General features: G+C 40.4%; 1 protein-coding gene across 1 annotated transcript in view; it reads left to right on the top strand.

Annotated features, from left to right (window-relative positions):
- Positions 1-25,809, top strand: part of LOC126237202 (NFX1-type zinc finger-containing protein 1-like) — a 399,723-nt gene that overhangs the window by 149,674 nt on the left and 224,240 nt on the right. Inside the window, exon 6 of the mRNA XM_049947082.1 lies at positions 1,534-1,813. Coding sequence (XP_049803039.1) covers positions 1,534-1,813 — 280 coding nt within the window. The remainder of the gene's footprint in view (positions 1-1,533; positions 1,814-25,809) is intronic.

Here is a 25,809-nt window from a genome sequence, read left to right as displayed (position 1 = left end):
GTATTTTGCAAGATTTTAGTGAGTTTTACTTGCTTGTGAATATCTGCAACATACCGCGAGTGTGAAACCGGCGCAATATGAATTCAGTGTGCAATTTAATAGGTAAAAACTTGGAACACGGCCATAGGATGCAAGTGAAAGAACTTGGTGCACCCAGACCCGATCTAACGATCAATCAAGAACAGAAATAGTGCAAATCTAGGCAAGGATACAAACGCAGTTTTAATAGAGCAATGTACGATGCAGCTGAGTGGTTGTGTGGTTGTGAAGTGAAAAATGCATTTTTGTGTTTCACCTGTCTTCGTACAAATAGTACTGATAGTGCCTGGACTGAAACTGGTATCACCGACCAAAAGAATTTTCACACAAAGGTGAAAAAACATAATTCCAGCGAAAAACATTTAACTTCGAGCTTTGGAGGTAAACTACAATAAACGCCTTAAATTTAGAACTGAAAACACCAAAAATATTAAGCAACCGCAAAGTTAACATTCATCGCATTAAAGATCTCCCCGAAATGCGTCTTTTCGTATGATTTGCTGCAAAGTGTCAGAAAATGTAATGATGACGTATAAAAACACTAACCAAAGATTTTAACTCGAAGTTAGCTTCTAATGATATTTAGTAAATTAATACCTGATTATAGAAGACACAGTACGTAAAATTATGGGTAGAGAGTGATCTGCCCACCCCCCTCCCCCTGAATTCTTAGTTGTTTATGTCAGACTAGTCTGTAACATAACCAGAGGTCTATATTGGCTCCGATTAATAAATGCAGCAGCCTTCCCCAGTATAGAAACCACGAGCCGCGCCTGGTCTCTTCTAAGATAACTATATTATGTCTGTTTTGCCTCATACATTCTGACATTTCTCAGGGGACCAATATGACCTCAACCTATATCTCAGGTACCAGTCATTCCTTTCTTCTGAAGATAATATGTGTTAGTATTTTGCAATTGTGACTGATGAAACTGGAGGTTTAGCAATACTCATACCTCTCAGCACTTGCTTTCCTTGACTTGGGGGCTTTTTGAAGCCTAAAAATATTTTGCTGTTCTTACATATTCTGTATGTTAGGTGAAACAGTTTTGTCATAATTTTTTTCTGTGGATCTTGATAATTCATTATAAGAGAGCAGTTACTTTATATATTTAACTTGTTAGGCCAGAAATTGCTGTTATGCTTAATGTTGAATTCAAAACAACACAGTAGTAGTAAACATTTATATCTTCGGAATGAAAAAGTATAAGGAGTAATGAAGACGAATCTAAGGTTCCATGAAATGAATAAAAATTCAGGATGTAAGATGTTGTTACTATCCTTTGTATTTTTTTCCAAAGAGCATTTCGTTCTGCATCGATGAACCAGTGCAACGGATTAGTAGAAAGACATAATTCTGTGTCTGTAAATTATAGTTTAATCACTAGGTTATGTTACTGTTGATGCATTTATATTACACTTACTTTTGACTGAATTTTGTTCTCATTATTTTTCATTCAGTAACAACACTAAAAGTACATTGTACTTATGTAGGTAACATGGACAGCCTAACTAGGAGCAGCAAAATATGGCCAAAAATAAATGAAACACTGATGAAACAAGATGCAATTGGCCGTCACTTGACACTGAAATGTCAGGTACACCCCAGCGAGAAAACAAAAGTTGCCTCAGCATCAGATTTCAAGGCTGTTCCTGAGGGAGGTTGCAGCCTTCCTTGTGAGGCTGAACTTCCTTGTGGCCACAAATGTCAGAGTGTTTGCCATGTACAGGACAGATATCATGAAAAAACTAAGTGCTCCTTTCCTTGCCAAAGGTAAGACTTAAATAATAATCACAATCATTTTCATGTCACAAAGGGTCATGTGCAATGTGACTGTAATTTGTAATGTTTGCTAACTGTTGTTAATCAATCACAGTCTCTGAATATGGTATTATGAGTCCATTGTCTTCATTGTTACATAGAAGATAGAGAAGGTGTTCAGTAATCCAGTTTTCCCTCCCTTGTGTGCTGACGTGTTAGTATGTCCACGTTACATTGGGTCTGAAAATTGTTTTGCATATAATCCACATAGTTTAAAGTTAAAATGAGGTGATTATATTTAGTGTGCTTCACCAAAAGCTTATTGTGTTGACATCAACATGTGGTACTTTTATAAATACAACAGATTCCAAGGACCTGACAGAACAAGTAATGCAAAGAAAAAGAAAAAGGGTTATAGGCTCTCAGACACACTACAGGAAGTGCGTCAGTCTAAAAGTGTGTATGGCAAACACAGAAAGGTAGACCTAGCAACAAGCTTTATCGTAGTTGTAAATTGTCATAGCTGTGTTGGGAAAGAACGAGAACTCTAAGCACTAACAGAAAGCACTGATGCTTAAATTACTATAGGTATGGATAGCCAGAAATAGTTCGGGTGAAATTTTTACAAAGAACCTACCTGTGTTCAGAATAGATTAAATACATTTTTGGTGGTTGGATGTTTACTTTCCTCAGAAGTAGTTTACCTTGTTGTGAAATTGAAGTAGATAGTTCCTGTAAGATATTATGAGTAGAGGTTATATTTGACAGCCAGAATAAATTAATAATTGGTTTGTTTTACCGACACCCTGACTCAGATGATTCAGTTGTTGGAACAGTTCAAAGAAAACTTGGAGTCTTATTTAAATAGGTACCCCACTCATACAATTTTAGTTGGCAGTGGCTTTAATCTACCCTCAATATATTGCCAAAAATCCTTGTTTGAAGCCAGCTTAGGCATAAAACATTGTCTGAAATTGTGCTGAATGCTTTCTCAGAAAATTGTTTTGAACAATCAGTTCAGGAGCCCACTCAAGGTGTAAATGGTTGTGAAAACATACTTGACCTCATAGCAACAAATAATCCTGGGCAAATAGGCAGCATCATGACAGATACGGAGATTAATGACCACTAGGCTGTTGTAGTGAGACTGAATACTGTAACATCCAAACCCACCAAAAATAAATGCAGATAAAAATTTGCTTGACACCTTTCTAAGAGACAGTCCCCACCCCCTCTGATCTGACTATATAAGCATAGACAAGATGTGGTTTGAATTCAAAGAAATAGTATTGACGGCAGTTGAGAGTTATAAGTGATGGTACTGTTTGCGGAAATATTCTGTTGGTGCCCACCTACATAGGGAGAAATTATTATCATGATAAAGTAAGTGAAATCTGAGCTTGCAGAGAAATATTGTAAGTGGTTGTCTTTCCTGTGCACTATTAGAGAGTAGAAAAGTACAGAAACAGCTTGAAGGTGGTTCGTTGAATTCTCTGCCAGGCACTTCATTGTAAGTTGCAGAGTAATCACGTAGATGTAGATGTAAAAGAAATAACCTTGTCAATTGATGAAATTGCTACTCCTGTCGAATACAGAGGGGCAGTGTACTATCATATCAGGTAATGTCAGTAGTAGAATATTTGTTTCTTGCTTTGTGTGATGAGTGGATCCAAATAAAAAAGTATTTTAGAGACATTGTTACAATGGAAATCATTGCCAAACTAACGTCAAAAGTTATTTGTACATTTCGGTCATTAATAAAACAAAAGCAGGATGTAATGAAAATACTACAGTTATAAGCATCTGTATGAAATTACAGATACATCCATACTCTGCAAACCACTGTGAAGTACGTGGAATAGGGTACTTTACATTGTACGACATATTAGTGTGTCTTCCCATTCTGTGTGCATATGGGATGCAAGGAGAATAACTGCTTAAATGCATTTCTGTACACAGTAATTAGTCCGATCTTGTCTTCAATCACTATAGGAGCTGTATGTTAGTATATTCCGTGCCCAGTAGAGTTTCTTGAAATTTCTGAGTAGGCTTTTGTAAGATGATTGGCATCTATCTTCAAGTAGCTATGTGTTTAGGTTTTTCGGCATTTCCATTTCAATATTCTTCGGTTCAAACAATCTTGTGACCATTTATGTTATCTTGTTTTTATATATTCAGTACCCCCTGTTATATTTATTTGGTATGTGTACTAGAGATGGGCAAAACTGTTCTTTTCAGAGATTGGATTAGAACTGTTCAGTCCCTGAAATGAAGTAGCTCTTTTTCATGACTCATGACTCATTCACAATAGAAAATAAATGGACGGCACATTGCCCTTTAAACTTGGTTTATTCCAGTACCATACCTGTATTTTGATGTTATCTGATCCTATTTTGAAGTAACACAGATAATGAGTAAGAATTTTGTATTGTTTATTGAAATTTCCACGATATGACAAAGTTTTTGATTATTGATTTATTTTGCACTATCGTGTTTTTGGCTTTGTAGCCATTATCATGGTCAAAGGTGAAATAGTCATAAAATATCTGACATGACTGAATGATTGTAATATTGTGACAACAATCATTCAGACATGTCAGATATGTAATAAGTATTTCACCTTTGCACGTGATAATGGCTACAAAGCTAAAATAGCATGCTGATAACGACACTTTTGTGTGCCCCGCAAAACAAACCTCCACATCTAAATAGTGATAGTGTGAAATGAAGTAATAATGAAACTTAATCAAATGGTTGCATTTTCATTCATAAAGTACAGTATGACAGCAGTCCGCAATGAAGGAAAAATCACTGATTGGTTTATATTACACCCTGAGTCACTTTGAGATAATAAAAGTTATACATTTCATCTGGTGGAAAAAAATAAAAATATTACAATAAAATTCTAAGTATTTTTATCAGGTAGGGAAATTTTGAAAATAAGACTTGATTCATATTATGTAAACAAACTTTAATTGCATAAAAAGTAACACACAAAAACTGTAATATATTTTAGTATGCACAGTCGACACTCACAATGAGTATACATTATAGGAAAAACTAATCAATGTTTTGGTTTATAAATAAAATTTGTTCAATTTTACTCGAAGTGAGTCTGTTCCTTCTTTCATTGCATATTTGTCTTGCTTTTGAGAAGATGCGCTCACAGGGAACTGATGTAGCCGGGGTGCATAACATTTGCAGGACTAGTTCGTACAGTGTTGGGTACAGCAACCTTCTAGTGCCTCACCAGTTTAATGGATCGCTGTTTCTTCACAAATATGCCTCAGACAAATATTTGTCTAGTTCGACAATTGCTGCACATCCCGGGTCATGACTTCCTCGGAGCTGATTTATTGTTTCATCGAAGTCCTCCCAAATTGAAGAGCTCTCGCCTGTTACGGTGGTAACTGGTTCAGATTGTTGATGTGCTCCATCGCAGCGAGGCCCTGGACGTGCGGATTATTTGAGTATAAGGAAGTGGCATCAATGGTTACAAGGATGGTGTCCGAGGGTAACAGATTGGGTAAGGATTCCAGGCATTCGAGAAAGTGGTTTGTGTCTTTGATGAAGGATGGGAGACTGCATGTAATGGGTTGAAGGTGTTGATCTACGTATGCAGAGATACGTTCTGTGGGAGCTTGGTAACCAGCTACAATGGGGCGGCCAGGATGATTGGGTTTGTGAATTTTAGGAAGAAGGTAGAAGGTAGGGGTGCGTGGTATCGGTGGGGTCAGGAGGTTGATGGAGTCAGGTGAGAGGTTTTGCAGGGGACCTAAGGTTCTGAGGATTCCTTGAAGCTCCGCCTGGACATCGGGAATGGGGTTACCTTGGCAAACTCTGTATGTGGTGTTGTCTGAAAGCTGACGCAGTCCCTCAGCCACATACTCCCGACGATCAAGTACCATGGTCATGGAACCCTTGTCCGCCGGAAGAATGACGATGGATCGGTCAGCCTTCAGATCACGGATAGCCTGGGCTTCAGCAGTGGTGATGTTGGGAGTAGGATTAAGGTTTTTTAAGAAGGATTGAGATGCAAGGCTGGAAGTCAGAAATTCCTGGAAGGTTTGGAGAGGGTGATTTTGAGGAAGAGGAGGTGGGTCCCGCTGTGACGGAGGACGGAACTGTTCCAGGCAGGGTTCAATTTGGATGGTGTCTTGGGGAGTTGGATCATTAGGAGTAGGATTAGGATTATTTTTCTTCGTGGCAAAGTGATATTTCCAGCAGGGAGTACGAGTGTAGGACAGTAAATCTTTGACGAGGGCTGTTTGGTTGAATCTGGGAGTGGGGCTGAAGGTGAGGCCTTTGGATAGGACAGAGGTTTCGGATTGGGAGAGAGGTTTGGAGGAAAGGTTAACTACTGAATTAGGGTGTTGTGGTTACAGATTGTGTTGATTGGAATTTTGATGTTTTGGAGGGAGTGGAGCTGGAAGTGTTACTCTCATTTCACACAAACCCAGTCTCTCCCATCTACTCAATCTCCCACTTCCAGCTCCATTCCCTCCAAAACCTCAAAATTCCAATCAACACAATCTGTAACCACAACACCCCAATTCAGAAGTTAACCTTTACTCCAAACCTCTCTCCCAATTCGATACCTCTGTCCTATCCAAAGGCCTCACCTTCAGCTCCACTCCCAGATTCAACCAAACAGCCCTCGTCAAAGATTTACTGTCCTACACTCGTACTCTCTGCTGGAAATATCACTTTGCCACGAAGAAAAATGATCCTAATCCTACTCCTAATGATCCAACTCCCCAAGACACTATCCAAATTGAACCCTGCCTGGAACAGTTCCGTCCTCCGTCACAGCGGGACCCACCTCCTCTTCCTCAAAATCACCCTCTCCAAACCTTCCAGGAATTTCTGACTTCCAGCCTTGCTTCTCAATCCTTCTTAAAAAACCTTAATCCTACTCCCAACATCACCACTGCTGAAACCCAAGCTATCCGTGATCTGAAGGCTGACCGATCCATCGTCATTCTTCCGGCGGACAAGGGTTCCACGACCGTGGTACTTGATCGTCGAGAGTATGTGGCTGAGGGACTGCGTCAGCTTTCAGACAACACTACATAAAAAGTTTGCCAAGGAAATCCCATTCCTGATGTCCAGGCGAAGCTTCAAGGAATCCTCAGAACCTTAGGCCCACTACAAAACCTTTCACCTGACTCCATCAGCCTCCTGACCCCACCAACACCCCACACCCCTACCTTCTTCCTAAAATTCACAAACCCAATCATCCCGGCCGCCCCATTGTAGCTGGTTACCAAGCCCCCACAGAACGCATCTCTGCATACGTAGATCAACACCTTCAACCCATTACATGCAGTCTCCCATCCCTCATCAAAGACACAAACCACTTTCTCAAACGCCTGGAATCCTTACCCAATCTGTTACCCCCAGAAACCATCCTTGTAACCATTGATGCCACTTCCTTATACACAAATATTCCGCACGTCCAGGGCCTCGCTGCGATGGAGCACTTCCTTTCACTCCGATCACCTGCCACCCTACCTAAAACCTCTTTCCTCATTACCTTAGCCAGCTTCATCCTGACCTACAACTTCTTCACTTATGAAGGCCAGACATACCAACAATTAAAGGGAACAGCCATGGGTACCAGGATGGCCTCCTCGTATGCCAACCTATTCATGGGTCGCTTAGAGGAAGCCTTCTAGGTTACCCAGGCCTGCCAACCCAAAGTTTGGTACAGATTTATTGATGACATCTTCATGATCTGGACTCACAGTGAAGAAGAACTTCAGAATTTCCTCTCCAACCTCAACACCTTTGGTTCCATCAGATTCACCTGGTCCTACTCCAAATCCCATGCCACTTTCCTTGACGTTGACCTCCATCTGTCCAATGGCCAGCTTCACACGTCCGTCCACATCAAACCCACCAACAAGCAACAGTACCTCCATTATGACAGCTGCCACCCATTCCACATCAAACGGTCCCTTCCCTACAGCCTAGGTCTTCGTGGCAAATTAATCTGCTCCAATCCGGAATCCCTGAACCATTACACCAACAACCTGAAAACAGCTTTCGCATCCCGCAAATACCCTCCCGACCTGGTACAGAAGCAAATAACCAGAGCCACTTCCTCATCCCCTCAAACCCAGAACCTCCCACAGAAGAACCACAAAAGTGCCCCACTTGTAACAGGATACTTTCCGGGACTGGATCAGACTCTGAATGTGGCTCTCCAGCATGGATACGACTTCCTCAAATCCTGCCCTGAAATGAGATCCATCCTTCATGAAATCCTCCCCACTCCACCAAGAGTGTCTTTCCGCCGTCCACCTAACCTTCGTAACCTGTTAGTTCATCCCTATGAAATCCCCAAACCACCTTCCTTACCCTCTGGCTCCTACCCTTGTAACCGCCCCCGGTGTAAAACCTGTCCCATGCACCCTCCCACCACCACCTACTCCAGTCCTGTAACTCGGAAGGTGTACACGATCAAAGGCAGAGCCGCGTGTGAAAGCACACACGTGATTTACCAACTGACCTGCCTACACTGTGAAGCTTTCTATGTGGGAATGACCAGCAACAAACTGTCCATTCGCATGAATGGACACAGGCAGACAGTGTTTGTTGGTAATGAGGATCACCCTGTGGCTAAACATGCCTTGGTGCACGGCCAGCACATCTTGGCACAGTGTTGCACAGTCCGGGTTATCTGGATACTTCCCACTAACACCAACCTGTCAGAACTCCGTAGATGGGAACTTGCCCTTCAGTATATTGTCTCTTCTGATTATCCGCCAGGCTTCAACCTCCGCTAATTTCAAGTTGCCGCTGCTCACACCTCACCTGTCTTCAACATCTTTGCCTCTGTACTTCTGCCTCGACTGACATCTCTGCCGAATTTCTTTGTCCTTACTAATGTCTGCTTGTGTCTGTGTATGTGTGGTTGGATATGGGTGTGTGTGCGAGTGTATACCTGTCCTTTTTTCCCCCTAAGGTAAGTCTTTCCGCTCCCGGGATTGGAATGACTCCTTACCCTCTTCCTTAAAACCCACACTCTTTCATCTTTCCCTCTCCTTCCCTCTTTCCTGATGAAGCCACCGTTGGTTGCGAAAGCTAGAATTTTGTGTGTATGATTGTGTTTGTTTGTGTGTCTATCGACCTGCCAATGCTTTCGTATGGTAAGTCACATCATCTTTGTTTTTAGATATATTTTTCCTGCATGGAATGTTTCCCTCTATTATATTATTAACATAATTATGTAATATACATACCGGTATTACTACGAAGAACAATATCCAGTAGAGACGAACTCCAATACAGAGGTGCTGAGTCAAGCAGGTCGAGCTGCGAGCTGTAGTACTGCATGAGCTAAGACCGCAGAGACCAGAGTGACACCTGAGTTGCTTTGCTCAACGCTCTGGCTAGAGTCGAGAACGGTGGGGTGAGCGTTGAGCGGGCGAGTTCCGAGGGTGGGGGGACTGGTGAACGGCCACCAGTCACCCGCTCCGAGACAAATCGTCCTTTCTCTTGCGAGCAGGTTGTTGCAAGTAGTTCTTATGTTCTCCGCTAGGAGGCTCTCTGTCCTGTTGCTCGCATCAACTGCCCAGAGGGCAGGACCTGCGACTGAAACGATCGCCGACGGAGTGCGATGCTAAGTTAAGGTGCGCCAGACACTGCACGCGGCAGAGGAAGCACAGAGACGGCACGGCATATGTGAAACACAAAATCCAATGGGGCACTGCACAATGCAGGCAGCCAAGGCAGAAGCAGGGCAGAGGCCGGCGCTGGCTGTGTTGTGTGGCGTGCAGTGTGCTCTGACCAGCAGAGGCCCCGCTGATCTGCTCCGACTCTCTCTCTCTCTCTCTCTCTCTCTCTCTCTCTGCTGTGGGAAACGTTTGGAGCTACCGTTCTTTTTTTCTGAATCACTGATTGTTCACTCCTTTGAAAGATTCAACTCTATGAATCAGTTCAGGAGTGGATCCCCCATCTCTAATGTGTACCACACTTTTGAGCAATATTTAGGTGTATGTTTGTGGTGGGTGGTGAAGGAAGCGGGGAGGGGCAGTAGTGGTGCTCAGTGACAACGATAATATTAAAAGACCAGTCACATAATTGTTTTACAATTAGTCTCCATTCTAGTTTCACTGCATCTTTTCAGCATCATACCAATGGACCGAATTCTTACCAACAACTAAGCTTACATGAAAATACCATTGTATATTCTCACAAATTATGATACCCCAGTATTTTTATAAGTTTTCTGATTCCAACTGTAACTCATTAGTACTGTTGTCATACGATAGTCCTTTTTTCTTATTTTGAGAAGTGCACAATTTTATACTTCTGAACATTTTAGAGGTTCAGAGCAAAAGTGGATCAAGTCCATATATTACTCTTACAAGAAAAACTGATATAAAGTTAAAGTAATACATTTTATTGCAGATAAAGAATTAAATGTTAATTTTTTTACATTGAAGAATAACAAATACATGCTAATCTATGTAACATGATGCACACAGACTTTTTTATCAATTTAAAAGTTTTTTTTTCCTATTTATTTTCTCTTTACTGGACTTTGTTCACTAGTGTACTGGAAAATTTCCACTTCGTACTTCAAAAATTAAACCAATGTCCCTGTTTCTTTTCATTTTTTAATGCATCCTCTTAAATTACTTTTTCTTTTAATTAATTATTCAAACTGCAAGATTATAAGTAAGTTCACTTACTATTGCTATTTCTTCTTCTTCTTTTCTTTCATGCAGACACTGTTTAATCCCCACCTACGAATAATCTTGTTCATGAAAATCTTGCTGGTCATTTCGTGTTCTCCGTCATGTACCTATCTTTGCAGTTAGAAATTCTTGTAATAGGCTTGATGTGATGTTGGAATGAACTTCAGTGAATTGAACATGTCCTCCTCCTTTTCATTTGTAACTGATCTATAATTCTTGATTAGTTGGTCTTGGTGGACTCTGGCTAGTGAATTAAGTTTATTTCCTTTTTTTCTTCTTGATAAAATGTACCTCATTGAATTCCACCATGCCACTTAGCCTCTTTAAACCTTACTGTAAAAGGCATTCCTCTGCCATACCTCACTCATCAAGTGATTAACAAATTTAATCCATAGGCACTAATATTTTGTGTTCTGGTTTTGTTCTTTTCATTACACTGACTTCCAGTTTTGGTGCTTTGCATTTTTCATATTTTAAAGTATTGACCATTCTTCTGGGGCATAGGTATATTGCATTTTGCTTGCAGCTATTTTTTATTTTACACAAGTCAGCTGCATTCACAGCGTTCAGTAAAAGTGAATGGCCCAAAACTATACATTTGTGGTCAGTTACTTCCACCTGCATTTTTGTATCATTGACTATTATCAAGAGGATGAGAGCTATCTTAATGGATTCTGTCCAGAACACACATCAGAATAGAGAGCGACATGTTTGTGCGTTGATTATTAAAGCGGAACTTCCCATGACACTTTCCTGAAGAGCTTGAATTATCAGTATCCAGAAAAATGTAATCAGATTCCTCTTCCATTATTGCACTCCAACTTAATAAAAGCTGCACAAATTAATTCATACTTTAATACCTCAGTATTCTAAGACACAACTCCATTATGTCTTCTGTCCAATTTTCTGTATATGATTTTTTTCTGTCCAATTTTCTGTATATGATTTGCAGCTTGACATGATTGACAATAGCTCTGCCTCTGCCAGAAGATGCAATCTTGTCTTGGAGCATCAAGTAACTACCACATCCTGCAGACAGTATATTGAACCACAGACATGGTTCCCCCTTTCCTTGAAGAATTACTGATATTTTGAACCCAGCTGTCGTAAAACCAAGATTTTAAATTTTTTTGTCTTGGTTTATTTTTACACGGAGCCTTTCATTTAAAGCAAGTTTATAATGTATACAACACTTTGATATTGTATCAGTAACTGACTGAATATTTGTAGTAACATAACAACGAAAATAGTCAATTTTTTACAATATAGGGTAATCGTAGAGAGAAAAAATCTACTCACCAAGCAGTGGCAGGAGAACACACATAAAAAAAGAATACACGTATTACAATACATAATATATGTAATACCTTTTTTGTATATGTGCTCTCCTGCTGCCGCTTGGTGAGTAGATTTTTTTTTATCTATACAATTACATTATATTGTGTGAATATAAAATCCTTCAGTCGAGTCACAAATTTCACTTGAAACCCTATTGTATTTTATTTCTGCAAACAGATTCTGTCAGGTATGGAAGTGAAGAAGTACTGCATCAACCTGATTATCTTGACATGTGGCTTTCACAAAGTCATGTGAGAAAAAAATGAATTGGGTTTTGCATTTCCAGTGTTTTCGGAATTCATATGGATTGGCGTGGCATAGTTCATTCTGTTTCAGGTACCTGTAGGTGGATATGACCTAATCTGTCTTTCAACTTTTTTGTTCGAGGGGTGCAGTGTATATTATGGTTAAAAATTGAGGTAACTTAATCATAAATTCTGTGTAGAATCTGTTAGAAGTTCGATTCTGCTCATAGACCTTGTTCAATTTTATCACTTTTAGCTGTTTCTCAGCATCGGTCGTAGTGATATCTACATCACTTATCTTTGATGTCTCCTTCGAAATACTCTCCTCCACAATTGATACATTGTTCCCAATGCTGTTTCTGCTTTCAGAAGCAGTTTTGATACGCCTCTTGCTTGGATCGCGTGAAGCACCATCTGTGAATTTTCTCTTATCTATTGTTGCAAATCTTTGTCCTTGCAACCAGATTTTCAACTTTCAAAATAAAAAACAGTCTGCAGTGAAGAGGTCTGGAGAGTATGGAGGATGAGATTGCAGAGTGATTTTGGTTTTTTTGTGCAATAGTCGTGCACCAACAGGGATAAATGTGTGGGTGCATTATCATGTTGCAAGAGCTGTGAATCATCTAGCCACATCTCAGGCTCTTTCCATCTCAAATTTTTCACAGGCGTCACATATGCCAGTGGTATAATCGATTAATAGTTTGTCCCTGTGGCGCAAATTCATGATGAACTAACCCTTCAAAGTCAAAGAAAACTATCAGCATGGCTTTGATATTTGACCTGACCTGATAAGATGACCTGAAGATCTTTCTTGTCCTGACTCACGAGTCATAGGATGAACTTGGTGGCAATACGATGCATTCCAACATGTTGTGACACGATTTCATGATATGATCCAACTGAAATGTTACATTCTTCTGCAATCTCTCGATCAGTCAGTCTTCATTTGGCAGGCACAGTTTCATTGAAGTTCCTCACATGAGCATCATTGGTAGACATTGAAGGGCGTCCTGAATGAGGGTCACCTTTAACTTCCGTCTGGCCATTTTTAAACTGTGTGAACCATTAGTAACACCAATTATGGCTTAATCATTACTGTAGGCTTCCTGCGTCATTTGGTGTGTCTCTGTAAAGGTTTTCTTGAGTTTCACACAAACTTCAATGTAGATGCATTGTTTCTCTAACTCTGCCATCTCAAAATTTGCAAACTTTGCGGCACAATGTTCTACGCGACTACTAACGGACATACAACAATGAAACTTCCGTTTTTTTGCGAGCTCCATTGCTTCTTAGGAGTGCTCCAAATCCTGGGATGGTGATGCAAATGCTTCAGCTGTTGATCACTAAAATCATAATAGCTGTATCTGCGGGAGTTGTTTATTTGGTTCGTACAATAATTCTTCGATGTCTTGTAAAAGCTACAATTATCTGCAGTGGATGGAAAATCACGTAATCTAAAATAATCTTATTTACTTTGCACACAGCTGTCTGGGTAGCGCACTCCTGACCCATCAGGAGCATCCTACTTTTTTCAACATTATGGTGCAAGTCAACAAAGTCAGAGCCTAACTTGTCACAAAACCTTCAACATTTCTAGTTCAAGCCTTTTATACAACTCATAAGCTTTTGATCTCAGTCAAATTTGTAGATATTGCTGCAGATTGTGAGCTTTGGTGACATTATGTGAGCAAGGCTGGTCATCTCAATCTTATCTGCTGGTCACTGGAATGATCCGAGAATGACTTTACCTCTAGATGATTGGCATTGTTTATTCACATGTTCTCTACAGTGTGTAGCTCACACCTCACTCACTCAAATGCTGCTGCAGCAGAAAATACACAGTGAATGCACAGGGTTATCCTTCTTATCCCTCACTGCCAGTGTCCTAAGTGGTATAAAAATTTGCTATACAGTTAAAACTGCTGATAATTAATAGACTGCTACAGACTTCCCTACATGTGAATTGTGTCACATGAATGAGAAAAAGAAGAAAATTTTAGATTCATCTATATATATATATATATATAGAACAAATGAACACAGCTACAGTGATTTTGCACAATTAACTTCTGCCTTAACACAGTGTTACTTTTATTTTGAAAACCCAAATGTCTTCAGATATATGTACACAAAGTTATGGTGCTAGTGGTTTGTTCTTCTTAAATCTTTTATATGTGAACACCATTGTGTTTATATGTATGAGAAATTTGAGGCTTTTCTGCCACTTTCCTGCTGTTTTTAGTATTTATTTATTCTTGAAAATGCAAGGTTGCAAATCTCACAAAAGAATAATCCAGGTATGTTGTATTTATTTGTGTATTTGTTCCCTTTGACATGCCAGTAATTTTATTTTGATTGGTTAATGTACAGTATATTGCAAATATGTCATAAAAATTTCTTTGCCACTTGACACTACCAGTCAAATCCCTCTGTAGTAGCCGGGGATTGTGAAGTTGTATTAAATGGGATTTTTTTCTGGTTCCTTTACAAAACTAATTTTCAGAACCTGCTTGTTCATTTTCTTATTAGATCAGTACAGAGTTGTGTTCAAGGACACAATGCAGGTCAGCTCACTTGGCAGTGTGGATGCCAAGTCATTGGCAGATGGTTGGCAACGAATTGTGAGTGATTTACTGACGTGTCACTATGTTGTCACACTCTCTGCACCCGCTTGCATCGACAGTGGGTTTCATTTGTGTTGCTCCCATATGGGGAGGGCTTAAATGGTATAATATAGAGGTACAACATGTGCAGTATCCACAGTTCAAACAGGATACATATCCACAAGTGAAAAGTAACTTTGGGGTAATCTTGAGTCAACTCTGCAATATAGTTAGAAGTGAGGGTCTATGTGATATGAAGAGAGGGGCACACAGTTGCTGAGATATTCATAAAGGATTCAGGAGAAAATAAAATGGAACTGAGATTATTTTGTAGGCTGGTCAGTATTGCCAACACTTAGTATACTCACTTCAGTGAACGTAGTTTTTGTCACAAAACATTTTTTGTAGTGCATGAGATTTTGCCAATGTTTGAAGTGAGTCACTAAGTTGATTCTGCATAGCATTCATATCTTGATTTATCATGTCATGGGGGGGGATTTCGTAATGAGATAGTAACTGGGCAGTGACCAGTCAAATTCGTTGCACATGAGACAGTAAACTGTCTTCAGTATCTTCCGAGACGAAACAGTCTCTACAAATGGCACTGAATTGTGTTGTTCATGTAAGTAAAGATGCTGAATTGTGTTACCAATGTCTACTTGGAGACCAGCCATATGGAACAGCACTGGGTTGTGCTTACTCAGCGGCAGTTGGTGATTTGGTCAGGTGGAGAGCGGGATCTTATTTCTGCAAATTCCTGTAAATTCCTGTAAAACAATATGATGGCATTCTCGATTATGGTTACACCAATGTGCAAAATATCAGCACACAACTGAGTTCTGGGTAATGTTCAATGAACGAGGCCAAGACATGAAAATGTAATGCAACAAAATCTTGAGATCTGAGTCTGCTTCTGTGGCCTGTGAGATTTTTCTGTAATGCAAGAGAAAAGATTCCAGCAATTCAGATTCCTACACATTGATTTGGCAACAAGATGTGGCAGATGCATCGAAATCAGAGTCTGGGCCAGTCGTAAGTCAAGATAGGGCAGCTGCATTGCCATGCTTCCATACTGATATGCTGAAGCAACAACACCCAACATTGCAATTTTTGAGCAGTGCATGTAGGAACTGGCTTTGACAGATGAAACAAGGACTGCAAAGGCTTGTGATCTGTCACTAAATAGAACTGGCGACCATACAAATAGTGATGGAATTTTGTCACACCATACACAATAGTGAGAGCTTCTTTTTCAATTTGAGAATAATTGCACCGATTTTGAATGAGCAACTTTGAGGCAAAAGCAATAGGTCTGTCTTGTGCACCAATTCTGTGTGAAAGCACAGTACCAATTCTGTAGGAAGAAGCGTTGATTTGCAAAACTACTGTCTGGGAAGAATCAAAATGTGCTAAACATCTGTCACTGAGCAAGGCGTTTTTGAGTTTCTGAAATGCATCTTGTCAGCCTTTAGTCCACACGAAGGTAGATTTTTGTGACTCAAGCGATGCAATGGAACCGCGATCTGTGCAGAATTCTGAATGAACCGATTGTAGTAAGTCATCTTGCCTAGTACTGACTGCAGTTCAGACAGATTGCGAGGAACAGGTAGGTCACGGATTGCAAGCAAATGAGATTGGATGGGGTTCACATCCTGACTGTTTATCACATGACGTACGTACTGTAGTTCAGTTTGAAAAATGTTACACATCAGCTAAGTACTGTAGTTCAGTTTGAAAAATGTCACTCTCTTCGAAATGTGAAGGCGACCAGAAGGCTTAGGCAACAAAATAAGAGGCCTTGCCCATTGACTAGCTTGAATGGGAGCAATTCTTTCAATTCACTGGCTACTTTGTCTCTTAAAACAAATGGAAAGGGGCAGGCCCGAAAAAACTTTGGCTGTGCATTCTCTTTCAGTGTAACATGCACTACAAAGTTATTATCTTTTCCCATGCCTTCTCAAAACAGTTCAGAAAATTCTGTAAGCAAGCTAGTGGCACTGTCTTTTGGGTCACAAGACGATGTGGAAAGTATATAGTCTTGGATGCTGAGGACAAACAAAATGAATGCATCTAAACCGAAAATGTTCTCACTGTCTCATGATTTCAACACAGTAAAATTCACAGTCCTAGTGTGGGGTTTGTAAATGGCAGGCAAACTACACTGTCCAAGCACTGGAATTTCCTGTCCGTTGTAAGCAGTGAGGTGCTTGCTAGATTTAGAAAGGCACGGTGAGCCTAACTGTTTGTACATGGCATGATTAAGCAAAGTTACTGAGACACCTGTGTCTAACTGAAAGTTCACATAATGGCCAGCAATTCGTAATGTGGCAAATAGTTTGTTAGAACATCGTTGCACAGCACTAGGTCGAGAAGGAGGCACAACCTTAATCTTACTTTTGTGAGAACCTGTTGTAGAGTTGGAAAACATAATGTTCACTCCACTTGCATGAGCCTGTTTTTCCTGGATGCGGACAAAATTGACGTGTTTGTGCCATTGCAAACAAACTGCTTGGACATGGCCTTTTGTCCACGTTGTGTTACATGATGGGCAATCATGTCTTTTATGGCCAGCAAAACATCTAGGGCAAAACTTCAGTCCCTTCACAGGTCTGTTTAACTGTCTACGTGGCTGTCCGTGCATCTGTGTAAGCATTTGTTGTTGTGGCTGCTTGGGGCGGTCGTGAGCAAGGCGCTAATCTGCCCAACAAATCGGGGCCTGTTCAAACTTATCGAGCGCTATGGCACCCGAGTCATATTGCTCTAAGATTTGCAACACTAAAGGAAGTGATGGATCAGAGTACTTTAAGATCTGTCTCATATTCAACTATCTGAGACACTGAATGTTAATGCATCTCTAATCATTCAATCACTCTAAAAGTTGCCACAACTACACTTAAATTTAGACTTCCTAGTCATGCCCTTTAATTCTGTGTACCACTGATGGGACATCTATTCCGGCTTTTTCAGCAAGCGAAAGAACTGATATCTGGCTGCAGCTACTTTAACTTGCTGGTCATAGTACTTGGTTAATGCGGCAATTACTTCGTCATAGCCGAGTTCTTCGGGAGACGCCATTAGGAATAGTTTTTGTATTAACCTAAACACTGGGGACCCTGCAATTGAAAGAAAGTATTGTAGCTTTGCAGTACCTTCAACACGATGAACTTGACAATATGCTTGGATCTGAGTCAGGTATTGAAGTCATTCCTCTTCTGTGCCGTTAAATTGGCAGAATGTTGGTATGCTGGTCGGCGGCACTTGTTTGACTGATTTGTTGCTCTGTTGTGCGGCCGACGCGGCTTTTGCAGCCAGTAGTTGTATCATCGTCAGCAGAGTAGCACTTTTTTGGTTCTGGAACTGACAAATTTGTGCTAGATCCTTCACATTGGTCGTCTGTGGCCAAGCACAGGGGCGGGGGTGTAGTAGCCGTGTTTACACAAATATGTTATAACAAAAAAGCAAGCAAGGCCTCTGAAAAGAAAAATTTGATTACTTCTGCGGCTCCCCTCCTTGAATACAGGCAAGAACACAACAACAAATTAGCAAAATGATCACCCCTGCAACCTAAAACATAAGAGAAGCAAACAAAATCTGCTTCTGCACTGAATTATCCTCACCGCCAGTTTTGTGTCATCATTGACACTGAAGACTTTTGTACCATTGGAAGCAAGGAGAGGATGATGTTTGGTGGCTGGAATCCTCTTTCTACCACACAACTGCACACATGTATTAACAGGGTTCTTTATTTACCAAAACAGAAAGCTACTTATCTCTAAGCAAGTTGTTGTGGTACAAGCTCTTCCTTAATAATCCACATTATCCTCATTGCTGGTGAAGTCCTGCTATAAACATTACACTCCCATAGCCAGTGCCATGAACTGACAGACACCAACTAGAATAGTGACTGAGTAGTAACTATGGCCAAATACGACTGTGACCCCATGCCGTGAACTGACAGACACCAACTAGAATAGTGACTGAGTAGTAACTATGGCCAAATACGACTGTGACCCCAACTGCGACTGACTTTCTGTGACTGACTGGGCCCTCTAGTCCTCACTTGCGAGTCTGTCTTTGGCCTCTCTCCTGATAGGTGCACTTGATTCAGCACCTGTTATTGATCTTCGTGCAACCTACAGGCTTATTACAAATGATTGAAGCGATTTCACAGCTCTACAATAACTTTATTATTTGAGATATTTTCACAATGCTTTGCACACACATACAAAAACTCAAAAAGTTTTTTTAGGCATTCACAAGTATTCGATATGTGCCCCTTTAGTGATTCGGCAGACATCAAGCCGATAATCAAGTTCCTCCCACACTTGGCGCAGCATGTCCCCATCAATGAGTTTGAAAGCATCGTTGATGCGAGCTCGCAGTTCTGGCACGTTTCTTGGTAGAGGAGGTTTAAACACTGAATCTTTCACATAACCCCACACAAAGAAATCGCATGGGGTTAAGTTGGGAGAGGGTGGAGGCCATGACATTAATTGCTGATCATGATCATGATCTCCACCACGACCGATCCATCGGTTTTCCAATATCCTGTTTAAGAAATGCCGAACATCATGATGGAAGTGCGGTGGAGCACCATCCTGTTGAAAGATGAAGTCGGTGCTGTCGGTCTCCAGTTGTGGCATGAGCCAATTTTCCAGCATGTCCGCGGGCTACGCATGAAACTTGCCCGCAATCGTTCAACCGTGTCTTCGCTCACTGCAGGCCGACCCGTTGATTTCCCGTTACAGAGGCATCCAGAAGGTTTAAACGGCGCATACCATCCCCAAATGGAGTTAGCAGTTGGTGGATCTTTGTTGAACTTCGTCCTGAAGTGTCGTTGCACTGTTATGACTGACTGATGTGAGTGCATTTCAAGCACGACATACGCTTTCTCGGCTCCTGTCGCCATTTTGTCTCACTGCGCTCTGGCGGCAGAAACCTGAAGTGCGGCTTCAGCCGAACAAAACTTTATGAGTTTTTCTACGTATCTGTAGTGTGTCGTGACCATATGTCAATGAATGGAGCTACAGTGAATTTATGAAATCGCTTCAATCATTTGTAATAGCCCTGTATTTTCCGACTGGTGTGCTGGCGACAGCTTACGCCAGGATAGTGCTTAGACATCTTCTGTATTCTGTTGACAAGCATACAGGATTTCTAGGATACTTTCACTGAGTACTGTTGTATGGCATAATTTTTTTGGTGCAGTACATCCGAGGTTACAAAAAAGTCGTGTTCAGAAGCTTGCAGTACAAATATTGCGTAACATTGTAAACCAAATATCTTGTCCAAGCCTTTTCAGGGACCAAGCGATTCTTATACTTATGTGCCAATACATAGAGGTAGAATCAAGAGGAAAGAAAGTATTAGTGATTCTGAACAAAAAACTTCAAATGAATATGCTCTTGTCTTAAACTGTATCTAGCATACAACTGTGTGAAAATGACAGGCATCAGTCACATGTCCTTCACCAGCAATATGTGCAAATACAACCAAAGTGACATTAGACTGTGTAGTGTTGCCTTTACTGAGCATTTCAGCGTGCACTTCACAAAGGAGGAACTTTTCACTCTTATTTTACATGTGTGTGCTGAAGTAAAGGACCGTACAAATGAGCTCAGATAAGCAATACAGCAGCTGTCTATGTATTGCGTTGCAGTTGACAGATTTTTTGAACATCTTTTGTAAGAAAATTTACATAATCAAACAAAACATTAGATAACAGTATTTCATTGACTATCACCTCCATTTGTCCTCAGAAACTATTAGGAACAGGGCATTATGTTTATATTACTTTTTTCTTCTGACTCATTAAAACTACCACCCCTCAAAGCATTTACCTTCCGTCTTGTATACTCTTTTATGGTATTTGTGGTAATAATATGAATGAATAATTTCGGATGCAGTTTGCATATCCAATACTATAAACATATAGAGGATCAGCAGAAAAAATGCTCCTATCAGAGCACACAAAAAGGGATTAAATTCCTGTTTATTTAAAAGACTCTGACTAGGAAAAGTGTGTAGGAGACAGTGCAGGAGGATGGGAAAAAAGGGGTGGGGGGTAGGATAGAGAAAAAGGAAGTGTGGAAGTGGGTGAGAGCCAGTGATAATGAAAGACAGAATATGTGACAGTGACAATGAGGAAGAGAGGGATAGTGAACAGTGGGAAGATCTAGCAGCAGTTGGAAGGAAGGAATGAGACATTAGTAGTGAGAGAGAGAACAGGAGGGAGACAGTGGGATACCAACTGCCTTGTTCTACCTTCCTCATCATGTATAAGAAATTTTAGCATGCGTACATGTTCGTGTTTTTTTTTTTTTAACATGCAACTCACCTCAAACTCCCACAGCTGTAACTCACTCACACCCACTAGTCCATCGCTCTAAGTCACTTATAGCCATCCACTCCCAGTTGCACTTTCTCACTCACTCATTCAGCCCAGCTCATTGTAATTGTCTCTTTGTGTTTCTCTGTCATTGTCTCCTGTGTCACAGCCACAGTCCCCTTTGTTCTGTCCTAATACTACAGTCTCCTCTTCTTGTCAATGTCTACCTCTTGCTCTCTCTAACTGCTAATATCTCATTCCTTCCTTCCTACCGATACTGTCTATTCTCAGTGTCACTGTCCCTCTCTTTTCCTTGTTGCCATTGTCATATACTCTTATCACTCATTATCACGGGTTCTCACCCGCTTTCACCTTCTCTCTCTTTTAGTTCCTCCCCCCTTGGTGCTGTCTCCTAGACTCTTATTGTATCAATGTTCTGTCACTGTCAAGTATGTTCCACTGCCACTGTGTCCCTCTGTTTCTCTCACACTGCCATTGTCTCCATCACTCTGTCTATAACACAACCACTGTCTACTATCTTCCAGTACTTATTACTTTTCTGTCTCTATGCCAGTGGCAATGTCTTCTTCTCTCTCAGCATAAAAAAGCATGAATATATTTGCATGCCAGAATTTTTGGGAAAATAGTTAAAGGTGCTGAGAAGTAGAATGACGCAGCTGGTACCCCACTTTTCTGTCAGAGTCTTTTAAATAAACAGAAACATATTCAGATTTTTCATACTCTGATAGGAGCATTTTTCTGCTGGTTCCCATCTTTATACAACTAATGTAAAAAGAAATGTATTGATTAGTAAAATTTAGAAAGCTTACTTATGCGCAAAAAATTTTTCATGTGGTTCAGTACTACATCATGGGGTTCGCAGAAGATAACGGAGACATGTCACTTTATAAAGTACATTTTTGCCTCACACCAGATTTTACTTGCGTATTTTATGTGTGCGAATAGGGTAAATTTGGACCTCTGTATCTCAGAACCGGATAAAAATATGAAGAAAATTTTCAAAGTTGTTAGAGATCAGGACCTTAGGAAAACATACCGTATTTACTCGAATTTAAGCCGCACTCGAATCTAAGCCGCACCTGAAAAATGAGACTCGAAATCGAGGAAAAAAAAATTTCCCGAATCTAAGCCGCACCTGAAATCTGAGACTCGAAATTCAAGGGGAGAGAAAAGTTTTAGGCCACACTTCCAAATCGAAACAAAGTTGGTCCACTGTAATATGAGACACAATTTAGGTTAAATGAATGACGATACAGCTGTAGTAGTTTGGTTCGAGTCGTAAGCTTAGCAGTTAAGCTTTACCAGGTAGCCGTTGTTATGCGTCAGGCGCTCAGTCCATATTTATACGGGTACCCTTCCTTTTTCACGTGCTTCGTCTGGTTTGAATTGATTGCTTATTTTTCTTTGATCTGACAAGTGCAGTTCTCTTTGTTATAGGTGTTTCCGTCACTCAGAGCTGAAAATGTATTACTGTACTGTGTCATGCATTGTTTGTCGCATTCTGAAAACGAGGGTTTATGGCCTGTCGCCGCTCACGGCATGGCTTGCTTTTGTGCACGCTACCGCCGCTTACAATTAAAAAAAACAAAGATAGGAATCGTCTCATTAGCGAAACAATGGCAAGAGACTGCTATTCGTTGCTACTTACACTGCTGCTTTCTTTGATAATGATCAACAAGAACCAAATATTAGACTGCGTATGATAGAAGATGTTCTGAACGAGAATTTAGTGAAAATTTTTTCCGTTTGAAAATCTTTGCAGACGCCTCTTTAGTACATTACATTATGCACAGAAATTAGAGTCATCTTAGATTTAAAAATCTAATCAATTGCCGTGCTTCATTTCTGACTGTATCACTATTAGGCATAAGAATAATACGAATATAAACATGACATGGTATGTATATTCTTCCGCGTCTGCTGTTGTCTCAGTCTAGTTTCGTAGTTTATTAGGCGGACAGGATTTAAATGAGGTAGCAGCAAACACGAAAGAATACATTGCAAAATGTTTATATTCGTATTATTCTTATGGTGAAGAGAATACTGCATGTGATGCACGATTCATAAAAGTTCCTATTAGCAACCATTTCTTCTCACAGTTAGGAAAAAATTCATAAAGCAGAGCTGGCCATATTGACAAATATCCCAAACAGTCTTGCCAGTCGGATTTTCGTAGTACATTGAAATGCTGATACGTTCGAAGAGGAACAATACGGAATTTGTATTTACTTCGTTGGATAATGTATGAAAATGCAGTGGTCGAAACTCGGGGTGGAGAAAAACAAAGCTCGTCTTCCACCTTTTTTTTTTTTTATTTATTTACTGACACAGAGGTTTTGGTGCTAGTATTTGTCTTTGTGCCTGCGAAGCATGCCTGCGTAGCGCTACATATATTCGACGACAGAAGTTAGTTGTGGCGGCACCTACCAACATTTTTCAGAACTTCTGCTTACTTTGCACTCGATTCTAAGCCGCAGGCGGTTTTTTGGATTACAAAAACCGGAAAAAAAGTGCGGCTTAGATTCGAGTAAATACGGTAGTCGAAATTACAGCTATTTTCCGCGGCTGGGTTTTGGTACCCAAAAAACAAGTTTCTATATCTACATGGATACTCTGCAAATCACATTTAAGTGCCTGGCAGAGGGTTCATCGTTATTCCAATCTCATACAGCGCGCGGAAAGAATGCACACCTATATCTTTCTGTACGAGCTCTGATTTCCCTTATTTTATCATGGTGATCCTTCCTATGTAGGTCAGTGTCAACAATTTTTTTTCGCATTCGGAGGAGAAAGTTGGTGATTGGAATTTCATAAGAAGGTTCTGTCGCAATGAAAAACACCTTTCTTTTAACGATGTCCAACCTAAATCCTGTATAATTTCTGTGACACTTTCTCCCATATTTCGTGATAATACAAAATGTGCTGCCTTTCTTTGAATTTTTTCGATGTACTCCGTCAGTCCTATCCGATAAGGATTCCACACCGCGCAGCAGTATTCTAAAAGAGGGTGGACAAGTGTAGTGTAGGCAGTCTCTGTGTGGGACGTTTCTCAATAACGGGTATAGATTTTTGAAAACACAGAGGTGGCTCTTCTACATAAAAGTTCAGAGAATATACTGTTAAAATTTGAGCAATTTGCTGCAGTTATTTATTATTTAGATTTCACCTCATACCAGGTTTTACGTGTAGAAGCAGGGTAAATTTGAACCTCTGTATCTTGGAAATAGATAAAGATATGAACGAAATTTTTGAAGTTGTTTGACATTGCGATCTTGAGAATATATTATACAAATTTCAAACAGTGGAAAATCTAGGTTGGAGTAATGACAATATTATGAAAAGGATTGTTTTTACTCACCATCTATCAGAGATGATTTGTCACCAATTGACACAACAAAAAGACTGTCAGCAAGTAAGCTTTTGGCCAGAAAGGCCTTCATAAGGAATAGACACACACACACACACACACACACACACACACACACACACACACACGACCACTGTCTGTGGCTGCTGAGGCCAGACTGTGGTCAGGAGAGGTGTATGAGTGTATGTGGGGGGGGGGGGGGGGGCTCTTGTGTGAGTGTACCTGTGTTTTGTCTATTTCCGATGAAGGCCTTTTTGGCCAAATGCTTGCTCGCTGACAGTCTTTTTGTTGTGCCTATGTGCGGCTTAGCATCTCCGCTGTATGGCTAGTAGCAACTATCATTTTCATAATTGTTGTTAGTGTTGTTATTGTGGTCTTCAGTCACTGAGACTGGTTTGATGCAGCTCTCCATGCTACTCTATCCTGTGCAAGCTTCTTCATCTCCCAGTACTTACTGCAACCTACATCCTTCTGAATTTGCTTAGTGTATTCATCTCTTGGTCTCCCTCTACGATTTTTACACTCCACGCTGCCTTCCAATGCTAAATGTGTGATCCCTTGATGCCTCAGAATATGTCCTACCAACCGGTCCCTTCTTCTTGTTAAGTTGTGCCACAAACTCCTCTTCTCCCCAATTCTATTCAATACCTCCTCATTAGTTATGTGATCTACCCATCTAATCTTCAGCATTCTTCTGTAGCACCACATTTCGAAAGCTTCTATTCTGTTCTTCTCTAAACTATTTATTGTCCATGTTTCACTTCCATACATGGCTACACTCCATACAAATACTTTCAGAAACAACTTCCTGACACTTAAATCTATACTCGATGTTAACAAATTTCTCTTGTTCAGAAACGCTTTCCTTGCCATTGCCAGTCTACATTTTATATCCTCTCTACTTCGACCATCATCAGTTATTTTGCTCTCCAAATAGCAAAACTCCTTTACTACTTTAAGTGCCTCATTTCCTAATCTAATTCCCTCAGCATCACCCGACTTAATTCGACTACATTCCTTTATCCTTGTTTTGCTTTTGTTGATGTTCATCTTATATCCTTCTTTCAAGACACTGTCCATTCCATTCAACTGCTCTTCCAAGTCCTTTGCTGTGTCTGACAGAATTATAATGTCATCACTGAACCTCAAAGTTTTTATTTCTTCTCCATGGATATTAATACCTGTTCCGAATTTTTCTCTTGTTTCCTTTACTGCTTGCTCAATATACAGATTGAATGACATCAGGCAGAGGCTACAACCCAGTCTCACTCCCTTTCCAACCACTGCTTCCCTTTCATGCCCCTCGATTCTTATAACTGCCATCTGGTTTCTGTACAAATTGTAAATAGCCTTTCGCTCCCTGTATTTTACCCCTGCCACCTTTAGAATTTGAAAGAG

The sequence above is a fragment of the Schistocerca nitens genome, chromosome 2, assembly GCF_023898315.1.
Source record: "Schistocerca nitens isolate TAMUIC-IGC-003100 chromosome 2, iqSchNite1.1, whole genome shotgun sequence".
In the NCBI taxonomy this organism is placed as follows: domain Eukaryota; kingdom Metazoa; phylum Arthropoda; class Insecta; order Orthoptera; family Acrididae; genus Schistocerca; species Schistocerca nitens.
Note: the sequence above shows the minus strand (reverse complement) of the source record. Positions and strands in the feature narration are given on the sequence as shown.